Source organism: Lagopus muta, chromosome 32 (assembly GCF_023343835.1).
Source record: "Lagopus muta isolate bLagMut1 chromosome 32, bLagMut1 primary, whole genome shotgun sequence".
NCBI lineage: Eukaryota > Metazoa > Chordata > Aves > Galliformes > Phasianidae > Lagopus > Lagopus muta.
The window spans coordinates 18,236-31,471 of NC_064464.1; the positions used below are offsets into that span (position 1 = coordinate 18,236).

The 13,236-nt window shown below is 55.4% G+C and overlaps 1 protein-coding gene across 19 annotated transcripts in view; it reads left to right on the top strand.

Moving 5' to 3' along the window:
* LOC125686181 (uncharacterized) overlaps positions 1-13,236 on the top strand; it is a 32,884-nt gene that overhangs the window by 18,192 nt on the left and 1,456 nt on the right. For 7 of the 19 annotated variants that reach the window (XR_007373693.1, XR_007373698.1, XR_007373695.1 and 4 more), the window contains one exon: positions 255-3,986. Coding sequence is in view for 4 of the 19 variants with exons in the window: in XM_048929904.1 (XP_048785861.1) it covers positions 9,978-10,059; positions 10,854-11,042 (271 nt within the window). In the remaining 15 variants the exon portion in view is untranslated. Of the gene's footprint in view, positions 1-254; positions 4,007-9,977; positions 10,181-10,291; positions 10,402-10,853; positions 12,378-13,236 lie in introns of those variants that run through there. The other 12 variants (XM_048929904.1, XM_048929902.1, XM_048929903.1 and 9 more) reach the window with 7 other exon arrangements.

Below are 13,236 nucleotides of genomic sequence, written 5' to 3' on the forward strand. Positions count from 1 at the left end.
TGTGTGTGCTGCCAGGCAGTGTCCAAGCCCTGTGCAGGCGCTGCCCTGCAGGAGATGGCTTTGGGTTCTGGTTTATGTGGGACTTTTGGGCAGGAGACAGAGGTGAAGTTTCTGGTGTGCCCTGATAGCAGGAAGGCCGTTTGCAGTGCTGGCAGCCAAAGCTGCCCGGGCGGTGCCTTGAGCTCCCCACACGAGCTGTCAGCCACTTGTTAGCTGTGAAGGTTCCCTGACCGTTTGTGCCTTGATTCTTGTAGGACTGGCACAGTCTTGGGACTCAGTCTGGCGAGGCAGTGAAGAAAGCCAAGGCAAGTGCTGCTCTGCTGAGGAAGAAAGCCCAGAAGGAGAGCAAAAAGAACCGAGCAGGGCTTGAGCAAGAAGGCCCACAGGACACTGGGATCAGCTGGAATGCTTCCTCGGAGGTGGCACCAAAGGCAGCGGACTGAGTCCAGTTTTGTGGCATGACTGTGCTTTCTCTGTCATGGACAGTGCAGCGGAACTGAGGCACCTGGAAGGGAAGGGCTTGTGCTGCGTTCCCAGCAAGGAGGGATTGCCAGAGCCAGGTCTTCAGCTATGGCAAGAGGTGGAGAGGCTGTGTTCCTTCAGGCTGCGTCTCTTCAGGGCCAGGGCCGGTCTAGTGTGAGATTCAAGTATGGCTAGCCGGGCCTGGAGGGAGAGGAGCTGACATAGCCACAGGGTCAGGCTTCTCCTTGTGTCTGGCTGGAGGCTGATTGACTCATTGCTAAGCAGAAACCCTGGGCGCTGGGGTTTCATTTTGGGCTGTGTTGATATAAATACAACCCAGAGCCTTTTGTATTGAATAAAAGCAAAACCAACTTTTTCCACACGGTGCTGCCTCTTTCCATAGCTGGTCAAAAGGTGCCGTGCTTGGGCTGGCATCACAGGGCCGTGAACCAGTCAGCTCTGCCCTGAAATTCTGCTGGTTTTCCCCCATTTCCTTGTTGGTCTTCCCAATGGGTGGCCTTTCAGCCCACCTGTAGCTGCTGCCCACAGGCTGTGAGCCTGCCCTTGCTCTCCAAGGACCGCCAGCAAAAGCACGAAGGAGGGGAAGCAGCCCGGGAGGAAGAAAGGTGTCCCTGCACTCAGCCCCTGGAGCTTGCCTCTCTTCCTGGTGGCTTTTTCAGCCCTGCGCTGTGCTGAGGGTTGCTTTTTGCCCCGGGAAGCCCAGCTGCACGCGGGCAGCCTTGGGCTGCACATCAGCCTGGCATTGGGGCACGAGGAGTGGAGGTGTGGGGGGGATGGTGTGAAGAGCAGCGCTGGGAGCGGGGAGGAGGAGAGGGCAGCGGGTGGGCGGCAGGGGAACGTGCCTCGGAGCAGAGCTCAGCCTCGAGGCTGGGCGACACGGAGCCGTGCTGCGCTGCTCAAGTGCGGTACGGCAGCGCCGCGTGTTGTGCCAGGGCGCTTTGCTGAGTCCAGGGGCGGGACGGAGCTGCAGCTGGCCAATGAGAGGCACGAATGGGCCGGAACTGGCCCTGACCGATGAGTGGCCGGAGGCGGCGTGGAGCTGCGATGGTGGAGGGGCTCGTGGTGTTTTTGTGGCAGAAAATCCCAGATTTCAAGGGAACGCCTGGGATTGTTGGCAGAAAACCCTTTAATCCCTGTTTTTCCCCTTAAATCTGGGGTTTTCTCCCAGAAATCCCTGTTTTTCCCCTTAAATCTGGCTTTTCACTCCCAGAAATCCCTGTTTTTCCCAATAAATGTGTCTTTTTCTCCCAGAAATCCCTGTTTTTTCCCCTTAAATCTGGGCTTTTCTCCCTGAAATCCCAGTTTTTCCACTTAAATCTGGCTTTTATCTCCCACAAATCCTAGTTTTCCCCCTTAAATCTGGATTTTTCTCCCAGAAATCCATTTTCCCCCTAAATCCGGGTTTTTCTCCCAGAAATCCCATTTTTTCTCCTTAAATCTGGGGTTTTCTCCCAGAAATCTCCGTTTTTTCCCCTTAAATTGGGGGTTTTTCCTCTTAAATATGGCTTTTCCACCTATGAAATCCCAGTTTTCCCCCTTAAATCTGGGGTTTTCTCCCAGAAATCCCTGTTTTTCCACTTAAATCTGGATTTTTCACCCAGAAATTCCTGCTTTTGCCCTTAAATCTGGGGTTTTCTCCCAGAAATCCCATTTTCCCCCTTAAATTTGGGTTTTCTCCCACAAATCCCTGTTTTCCCCCTTAAATCTGGGGTATTCTCCCAGAAATCCCTGTTTTTCCACTGAAATTGGGGGGTATTCCTCTTAAATATGGCTTTTCCTGCTATGAAATCCCAGTTTTTCCCCTTAAATCTGGCATTTTCGCCATGAGAGGCGACTGCTTTGCCCAGTGTTTTCCTGTCGCTCCTTGCAGTTCCTGCATTTGAATTACTGCACGATGATGTGCTGTTTCAACTGCTCCTCGTACCTCTGCATCATCTGCAGACTGTGCTGCCAGGGCCCTGATGGAGGGGTGGAACGCTGCTGGTGCTGGGTGGAGGCCAAGGCCCCTTTCTATCAACTGGCTTCCAGCTGAGCTTTTGCCAGTGCTCGCAGCCCTCTCTGCCTGGCCCTTGGGGTGGTTTTGTGCCCACCTCGTAGCCCCCTTTTTTAGCTGGTATGTCGTCCACTTGCCTGTTGTGAGAGAGAGTGAGGAAAGCCTTACAGAGGTGGAGAGAAACAGAATTCACCGCTGTTTTCTCTCCCACCAAACTTCCCCTCCCCCCGTACACAGCTGTCACATTGGTACCCAGTTTCCCCTTTGTTCTCTGTCACCCTTTCCCTTCACGAGTCTGGGGACGACTCCTATTTTGTTTGTATCTGTTAAGCATGATGTAGAATAAGGGGGGGGAACGTCCTGGTGCTACGCTTTGGGTTCTCAGCATTGCACACCATCTCATCATGTCATGCACTGGGGGTTTGGCTGCTGATGCTCAAGTTGCGGGTGCCTGTCTGGAGGAGAAGAACCACGTTTCCCCAGGGGGCTTTGCGGTCAGCAAGGACACACAGCTCCTGGCCAAGTCCCCTGATGTTCTCGTCTTCGCCTGCGCTTCTCCGCCTGCTTTTCTTCCTGGGCTCAACTGGACCGCAGTTCTCAGCTCAGCGCTGTGGTGAGGCCTATCCACCTTTCAGACACACTCTCTCTCTCGCTCGCTCTCATTCTATTTTGCTGATACCATATTTAGTAAATCAGTTTGTTGCACCTCAGATCGTTGCCACTGTTTTCAATCATTTTGGGATCCCCTGTTTCCCTTTTCCGCCCTGCTGCTCATGGAACCGGGCCAAACCAGGCCATCAAGTGCTGCCATCGAGGCATCTCCACTTCAGAGCTGGATAGAGAGCGGGGAGAGAAAGAAAGGGGAAGGGAGGGGAGAGGAGGAGAGGGGAATGGAGCCTGAAGCCTGGAGGAGAGGCAATGTCACCGCGGTGTTCAAAAAGGGCAAGAAGGAAGAGCCAGGCAATGATGGGCCAGCCAGCCTCACCTCTGTCCCTGGAAAGGTGATGGAACAGCTGTGCTGGATGCCATCTCCTGACAATGGAAGAAAAGGTTATCAGGAGTAGTCAGCACGGGTTCACAAAGGGGAGGTTGTGCTTAACCAACCTGGTAGCCTTCTATGATGTTGTCTCTGGCTGGGTGGATGGGGGCAGAGCAGTGGATGTAGTCTATCTTGATTTCAGCAAGGCATTTGATACTGTCCCCCACGACATCCTTATAACAAAGCTGAGGAAGTGTGGGATAGATGAGTGGACAGTGAGGTGGGCTGAGAACTGGCTGACTGGCAGAGCACAGAGGGTCGTTGTTGGTGGTGCAGAATCCGGTTGGAGGCCTGTAACTAGCGGTGTTCCTCAGGGGTCTGTGCTGGGTCCGGTCTTGTTCAACATCTTCATCAATGACCTTGATGAGGGGATAATGGCCACCCTCAGCAAGTTTGCTGATGATACGAAGTTGGGAGGATTGGCTGAAGGCCGTGCTGCCATTCAGCAAGACCTGCACAGGCTGAGAGCTGGGCACAAAAAACGGGATGAGGTTTAACAACAGCAAGTGTAGAGTCCTGCATCTGGGGAGGAATAATTCCATGCAGCAGTACAGGTTGGGGGATGAGCTGCTGGAGGGGAGCTCTGCAGAGAGGAACCTGGGTGTCCTGGTGGACGACAGGTCGGCCATGAGCCAGCAGTGTGCCCTTGTGGCCAAGACCATTTAAGTACATCCCACACCATTACAGAATATCCCAGCACCATCCCACAACATCCCAGCAAATCCCAGTACAACCCAGCACCATCCCAGCCCCATCCCAGCACCTTCCCACACCATCCCAGCCCCAAACCAGCACCAGCCCAGGACATTCCAGCACCAGCCCACCGCATCCCAGCATATCCCAAAACCATCACACACCTTCCCAGAACATCCCAGCAGATCCCAGCACATCCCAGCAGATCACAGCAAATCCCAGCGTCATCCCACACCATCCCTGAACAACCCAGCACCATCCCAGCAACATCCCACAACATCCCAGCACAACCCAGACATCCCATACTATTCCACAACATCACAGCACCTTCCCAGCACCATCCCAGCTGCATCCCACAATATCCCAGTACATTGCAGCACCATCCCACAACATGCCAGCCCGTCCCATCCCCATCCCAGCACAATCCCACACCACCCCAGTTCATCTTACACCATCCCAGCACATTCCAGCACCATTTAAGCACATCCCAGCACATCCCACACCATTACAGAACATACCATCACATCCCAGCACATCGCAGCACCATTCCAGCACATTCCAGCCCCATCCTTGCACATTCCCACACCATCCCAGCACATTGCAGCACATGCCAGCACCACCCCACAACATCCCAGCAAATCCCAGCCACATCCCACACAATCCCTGCACAACCCAGCACCATCCCAGCTACATCCCACACCATCCCAGTACATTGCAGCACCATCCCACAACATGCCAGCCTGTCCCTGCCCCATCCCAGCACAACCCAGCACGTTCCACACAATTCCATACCATCCCAGCACGTCCCAGCCCAATCCCAGCCCCATCCCAGCACATCCCAGCACCAGCCCACTGCATCACAGCATATCCCAGAAACATCCCAAACCTTCCCAGAACCATTCCAGCACATCCCAGCTCATCTCAGAACCATCCCAGCACATTCCCACTTCGTCCCAGCACAACCCAGCACCATTCAAGCACATCCCAGCACATCCCACACCATTACAGAACATACCATCACATCCCAACACATCCCAGCACCGTTCCAGCACATCCCCACCTCATCCTTGCACATTCCCACACCATCCCAGCACATTCCAGCACATCCCAGAACATCCCAGCACCATCCCACAACACCCAGGCATGTCCAAGGACGATCCCAGCACATCTCATCTCAGCTGCTGCATCCTACAACATCCCAGCACATCACAGCACAACCCAGCACCATCCCAGCTGTATCCCACACCTTCCCAGGACATTCCAGCACCATCCCACAACATCGCAGCTGGTCCCAGCCCCATCCAGGCACAACCCAGCACGTCCCGCACAATTCCACACCATCCCAGCACCTTCCCAGCACATCCCAGCACCAGCCCACAACATCCAAGCATATCCCAGAACCATCCCACACCTTCCCAGCACCATCCCAGAACACACCAGCACATCCCAGCACATCCCAGCCACATCCCATCACCTTTCCACACCATCCCAGCACAACCCAGGACCTTCTGACACCTTCCCAGCTCATTCCAGCACATCCCAGCACATCCCAGCATCATCCCATGCCATCCCTGCACAACCCAGCACCATCCAAGTACATTCCAGCACCATGAAGCACATCCCAGCACAGCCCAGGTCCATCCCCGCACCATCCCAGTACATCCCAGCCTATTCCAGTGAATCCCAGTACCATCCCACTGCATCCCAGCAACATCCCAGCACATCCCAGCACATCACTGCCACATCACAGCCCCATCCCACACCATCTCACGCCATCACAGAACATCCCAGCACATCCCAGACCCATACCAGCCCCATCCCAGTACGTCCCAGCACATCCCACCACCATCCCATCACAATCCCACACCATCCCAGCACATCCCAAGACATTCCCACACCATCCAAGCACATGCCAGAACATCCCAGTTCCATGCCAGCAAATCCCAGTACATCCCAGCTCATCCCACACCATCCCAGCCCTATCCCATCCCATCCCATCCCAGCAACATCCCAGGCCATTCCTAGCACATCCCAGCACATCCCAGCCCCATCCCAGCACATCGTGCACTATTCCATACCTTCCCTGCACATCCGAACACATCCCAGCCCCATCCCAGCACCTGTATCCCACCCAGGTATCCATCTAGAAACTCAGCTTCCCCAGTCTGTCAGTGAACAGACACAAAGACACCCACCGTGCGCTGCCTTCTCCTCCACCATTTCCTTCAGGACATGGCAGAGCCTCTGCGGATATTCTCCAATTCTCCATGCCTCTCTCCGTCTCTCAGGACCTGAACACAAAGCACGAAAATACATTGCAGACAAACAAAGGACTGAACTGAATGGACTTTGGGTGAAGTCAATACAGACAACAGCCACCCCTGGGACGCCTGTGGGGCTCCAGCACGGCAGGCAGACAAGGATTTTGGCCCGGCCTTCCCTGCAGGCACTTCTGCACCCAAAGGCTGAGGACAACTTTCCATCACACGCTGCCATCTACGCAGCTGCGGAGCAGAGTTATACAAGTTGCAGAGCTGCCAGGAGGGCAGCTGGCTGGCGCTCAGCATCCCAGCACCATCTCAGCACCATTCCAGCACATCCCACACCATGACAGAGCATCCCAGCACCATCTAAGCACCATTCCAGCACATCCCACACCATGACAGAACATCCCAGCACCATCTCAGCACACACCAGCACAATCCCACAACATCGCAGCATGTCGAAGGATGATCCCAGCACATCTCAGGCCCATCCCAGCACAACCCAGACAGCCCATACTATTTCTCACTTTCCCAGCACCTCCCAGCCCCATCACACACCATCCCACACCATCCCAGAACATCCCAGCACCTTCCCAGCACACATCAGCACCATCCCACAACTCCCCAGCATGTCCAAGGATGATCCCACCACATCCCAGCACATCTCATCCCAGCCGCTGCATCCCACAACATCCCACCACTTCGCAGCACAACCCAGCACCAGCCCACCACATCCCAGCCCCATCCCAGCACCATCGCAGCACAGCCCAGCACCAGCCCACCGCTTCACTGCAAATCCCAGAACCATCCCACAACTTCTCAGCACCATCCCAGACCATCCCAGCATCATCCCAGTACATCTCAGCAACATCCCAGCCCCATCCCAGCACATCCCAGCACCATAACAGTACATCCCAGCATATTCCAGTGAATCCCAGCACCGTCCCAGTGCAACCCAGCAACATCCCAGCCCCATCCTAGCACCATTCCAGCACATCACAGCCCCATCCCACACCATCACAGAACATCACAGTGCATCCCAGCACATCCGAGCCCCATCCCAGTACGTCCCAGCACTTCCCACACCATCCCAGCACATCCCAAGACATTCCCACACCATCCAAGCACATGCCAGAACATCCCAGTTCCATGCCAGCAAATCCCAGTACATCCCAGCTCATCCCACACCATCCCAGCCCCATCCCATCCCATCCCAGGCCAATCCTAGCACATCCCAGCACATCCCAGCCCCATCCCAGCACATCGTGCACTATTCCATACCTTCCCTGCACATCCCAGCACATGCCAACACATCCCAGCCCCATCCCAGCACCTGTATCCCACCCAGGTATCCATCTAGAAGCTCAGCTTCCCCAGTCCTTCAGTGAACAGACACAAAGACACCCACCGTGTGCTGCCTTCTCCTCCACCATTTCCTTCAGGACATGGCAGAGCCTCTGCGGATATTCTCCAATTCTCCATGCCTCTCTCCGTCTCTCAGGACCTGAACACAAAGCACGAAAATACATTGCAGACAAACAAAGGACTGAACTGAATGGACTTTGGGTGAAGTCAATACAGACAACAGCCACCCCTGGGATGCCTGTGGGGCTCCAGCACGGCAGGCAGCCAAGGATTTTGGCCCGGCCTTCCCTGCAGGCACTTCTGCACCCAAAGGCTGAGGACAACTTTCCATCACACGCTGCCATCTACGCAGCTGCGGAGCAGAGTTATGCAACTTGCAGAGCTGCCAGGTGGGCAGCTAGCTGGCGCTCAGCATCCCAGCACCATCTCAGCACCATTCCAGCACATCCCACACCATCACAGAACATCCCAGCACCATCTAAGCACCATTCCAGCACATCCCACACCATCACAGAACATCCCAGCACCATCTCAGCACCATTCCAGCACATCCCTCACCATCACAGAACATCCCAGCACCATCTCAGCACCATTCCAGCACATCCCACACCATCACAGAGCATCCCAGCACCATCTAAGCACCATTCCAGCACATCCCACACCATGACAGAACATCCCAGCACCATCTCAGCACACACCAGCACAATCCCACAACATCCCAGCATGTCGAAGGATGATCCCAGCACATCTCAGGCCCATCCCAGCACAACCCAGACAGCCCATACTATTTCTCACTTTCCCAGCACCTCCCAGCCCCATCACACACCATCCCACACCATCCCAGAACATCCCAGCACCTTCCCAGCACACATCAGCACCATCCCACAACTCCCCAGCATGTCCAAGGATGATCCCACCACATCCCAGCACATCTCATCCCAGCCGCTGCATCCCACAACATCCCACCACTTCGCAGCACAACCCAGCACCAGCCCACCACATCCCAGCCCCATCCCAGCACCATCGCAGGACATCCCAGAGAAGGGCAGAAGAAGCAGAGAAGGGCTGCCCGCTGGGCACAGGGGGTGCCTTCTAGCTGCCGTCCCGTGCCCTGTCCTGCAGTCCCCTCCTCATGCTATGTGGAACGCCATGGCCAGTAGTGCGGCTGCCATTTTAGAACCTTCGCCGCATCACAGCCGTCACCTTGGTCACCGCTGCCCCGGCCAACGCACTCGCCTCTGAGAGCTCTGGCAGCCATGTCAGGAGCAAAGAGAGCGAGGGGCGAAGCTTGCCCAATTTCCAATAGGAAGGGAGAGCTGGGGGCCCCAGAAGCGAAGAGGAGGAGGGGGGCCGCCTTTAAGATCAAGCGGAGGAGGAAGGAAAAGAGAGTGCGTTTCCATCGCGCCTGGACCAGCGCTGTGACCACCTCCGTGGAGCCCATGGAGGTGGATCCACCTCCGGATGAGCCCATGGAGGTGGATCCGCCTCCGGATGAGCCCATGGAGGTGGATCCGCCTGCGGCACAGCTGGCCTGGCACCACACCACCGTGCCAGGCCCCGCATCGGCGCCGTCCCACCGCCGCTGGTCCAGGCGCTCGGCTCCCTACCCGCTGCGCGGCCCCCGCCCCCAGCATTAGCTGGGTGGCATTAGTTTCCATCAGCTCCTCCTCTGGAGCCAATTCTGCGGGCCCCCAGCTCCATCTTCACCCTGTTATGTCCCCGTCCCTGTTTTTCTTGTTGATTTTAGTGTTAAGTTTAGTGTTAGTGTTAGGAGTAGGTTATTGTTCATGTTTTAGAGTTAGGCATAGGTTACTCGTAGTCTTTTAGTGTTAGGCATAGGTTCCTGTACTTGAGTTAGGCATAGGTTTGTTGTAGTCTTTTAGTGTTAGGCATAGGTTCCTGTTCTTCTGTTCGAGTTAGGCATAGGTTAGTTGTAGTCTTTTAGTGTTAGGCATAGGTTCCTGTTCATACTTGACAGTTAGGGGTCGATTGCTGGTGTCAGGTGGAAGTGAGCAGCGCTCACTCGGTAAGCACACAGCTGATTGATCGTGCGAAGACATGAGTGCGAGTGCCGTGAGCACGGAGGCCCGATGGCATCTTGGATGGATTGAATTTGCAGCTTGTGACTTTTGTGTTGCAGACCGTCGAGGCACGAAATGGAGTTGGGGCTCAGGGGAGCAATGGGTGCCTGTGTCACAACCTTCCTGAGCGCCCCTTGCAAGGTAGGTGTGCCTTACTGTGCGCTGCGGCACTGCTGTTCAAACACAGCTGGTGGCACTTTCTGCAGCAGGTCTGCTTGCTGTTAAGCTTTGCCCTTCTTTTGTGTCCTCCTGTCCTTTTCAGCTCCTGCTTCCCTCGCCTGCAAGTGGAGCAATGATCAGGTTTGAGGAATCGTTTCCTTGGCAGGCGGTAAAAGACGACACTGCAGGGCATTTCTCCCAGCTGAGATCCCTGAGCCCACACTGGTGGAGAACATGCTGCACCACCACCTCTTCTGCAGGGCCGCTTTGCAGCTGCTCTGTGCCCTGGCTGTAATCGTGCCGGTTTCCAGGTGCCATAAGCCAGTAAGTCGTGCTCTCTGAGGCTGATAGAAAGGCACGGGCAATGGGCAGGGAGGGAACAATCTGCAGCTGTGGCCTACGGTGCTGTGCGTGGCACTGCTGAGAGTGCCATCGTTTGTCCTGCCCTTCCTTCCATTGCGCGTGTTCCTGATGCACGCCAGGAGCCTTGGGGTGCTGCTCATCTGCTGTGCTGTGCTGTGCTGTGTGTGCTGCCAGGCAGTGTCCCAGCCCTGTGCAGGCGCTACCCTGCAGGAGATGGCTTTGGGTTCTGGTTTATGTGGGACTTTTGGGCAGGAGACAGAGGTGAAGTTTCTGGTGTGCCCTGATGGCAGGAAGGCAGTTTGCAGTGCTGGCAGCCAAAGCTGCCCGGGCGGTGCCTTGAGCTCCCCACGCGAGCTGTCAGCCACTTGTTAGCTGTGAAGGTTCCCTGACCGTTTGTGCCTTGATTCTTGTAGGACTGGCACAGTCTTGGGACTCAGTCTGGCGAGGCAGTGAAGAAAGCCAAGGCAAGTGCTGCTCTGCTGAGGAAGGAAGCCCAGAAGGAGAGCAAAAAGAACCGAGCAGGGCTTGAGCGAGAAGGCCCACAGGACACTGGGATCAGCTGGAATGCTTCCTCGGAGGTGGCACCAAAGGCAGCGGACTGAGTCCAGTTTTGTGGCATGGCTGTGCTTTCTCTGTCATGGACAGTGCAGCGGAACTGAGGCACCTGGAAGGGAAGGGCTTGTGCTGTGTTCCCAGCAAGGAGGGCTTGCCAGAGCCAGGTCTTCAGCTATGGCAAGAGGTGGAGAGGCTGTGTTCCTTCAGGCTGCGTCTCTTCAGGGCCAGGGCCGGTCTAGTGTGAGATTCAAGTATGGCTAGCCAGGCCTGGAGGGAGAGGAGCTGACGTAGCCACAGGGTCAGGCTTCTCCTTGTGTCTGGCTGGAGGCTGATTGACTCATTGCTAAGCAGAAACCCTGGGCGCTGGGGTTTCATTTTGGGCTGTGTTGATATAAATACAACCCAGAGCCTTTTGTATTGAATAAAAGCAAAACCAACTTTTTCCACACGGTGCTGCCTCTTTCCATAGCTGGTCAAAAGGTGCCGTGCTTGGGCTGGCATCACAGGGCCGTGAACCAGTCAGCTCTGCCCTGAAATTCTGCTGGTTTTCCCCCATTTCCTTGTTGGTCTTCCCAACGGGTGGCCATTCAGCCCACCTGTAGCTGCTGCCCACAGGCTGTGAGCCTGCCCTTGCTCTCCAAGGACCGCCAGCAAAAGCACGAAGGAGGGGAAGCAGCCCGGGAGGAAGAAAGGTGTCCCTGCACTCAGCCCCTGGAGCTTGCCTCTCTTCCTGGTGGCTTTTTCAGCCCTGCGCTGTGCTGAGGGTTGCTTTTTGCCCCGGGAAGCCCAGCTGCACGCGGGCAGCCTTGGGCTGCACATCAGCCTGGCATTGGGGCACGAGGAGTGGAGGTGTGGGGGGGATGGTGTGAAGAGCAGCGCTGGGAGCGGGGAGGAGGAGAGGGCAGCGGGTGGGCGGCAGGGGAACGTGCCTCGGAGCAGAGCTCAGCCTCGAGGCTGGGCGACACGGAGCCGCGCTGCGCTGCTCAAGTGCGGTACGGCAGCGCCGCGTGTTGTGCCAGGGCGCTTTGCTGAGTCCAGGGGCGGGACGGAGCTGCAGCTGGCCAATGAGAGGCACGAATGGGCCGGAACTGGCCCTGACCGATGAGAGTCCGGGGGCGGGACGGAGCTGCCGCTGGCCAATGAGAGGCACGAACGGGCCGGAACTGGCCCTGACCGATGAGTGGCCGGAGGCGGCGTGGAGCTGCAATGGTGGAGGGGCTCGCGGTGTTTTTGTGGCAGAAAATCCCAGATTTCAAGGGAACGCCTGGGATTGCTGGCAGAAAACCCTTTAATCCCGGTTTTTCCCCCAAAATCTCGGGTTTTCTCCCAGAAAGCCCTGTTTTTCCCCTTAAATCTGGGCTTTTCTCCCTGAAATCCCTGTTTTTCCCCTTAAATCTGGGCTTTTCTCCCTGAAATCCCAGTTTTTCCACTTAAATCTGGCTTTTATCTCCCACAAATCCTAGTTTTCCCCCTTAAATCTGGATTTTTCTCCCAGAAATCCATTTTCCCCCTAAATCCGGGTTTTTCTCCCAGAAATCCCATTTTTTCTCCTTAAATCTGGGGTTTTCTCCCAGAAATCTCCGTTTTTCCCCTTAAATTGGGGGTTTTTCCTCTTAAATATGGCTTTTCCACCTATGAAATCCCAGTTTTCCCCCTTAAATCTGGGGTTTTCTCCCAGAAATCCCTGTTTTTCCACTTAAATCTGGATTTTTCACCCAGAAATTCCTGCTTTTGCCCTTAAATCTGGGGTTTTCTCCCAGAAATCCCATTTTCCCCCTTAAATTCGGGTTTTCTCCCACAAATCCCTGTTTTCCCCCTTAAATCTGGGGTATTCTCCCAGAAATCCCTGTTTTTCCACTGAAATTGGGGGGTTTTCATCTTAAATATGGCTTTTCCTGCTATGAAATCCCAGTTTTTCCCCTTAAATCTGGCATTTTCGCCATGAGAGGCGACTGCTTTGCCCAGTGTTTTCCTGTCGCTCCTTGCAGTTCCTGCATTTGAATTACTGCACGATGATGTGCTGTTTCAACTGCTCCTCGTACCTCTGCATCATCTGCAGACTGTGCTGCCAGGGCCCTGATGGAGGGGTGGAACGCTGCTGGTGCTGGGTGGAGGCCAAGGCCCCTTTCTATCAACTGGCTTCCAGCTGAGCTTTTGCCAGTTCTCGCAGCCCTCTCTGCCTGGCCCTTGGGGTGGTTTTGTGCCCACCTCGTAGCTTTCTTTTTTAGCTGGTATGTCGTC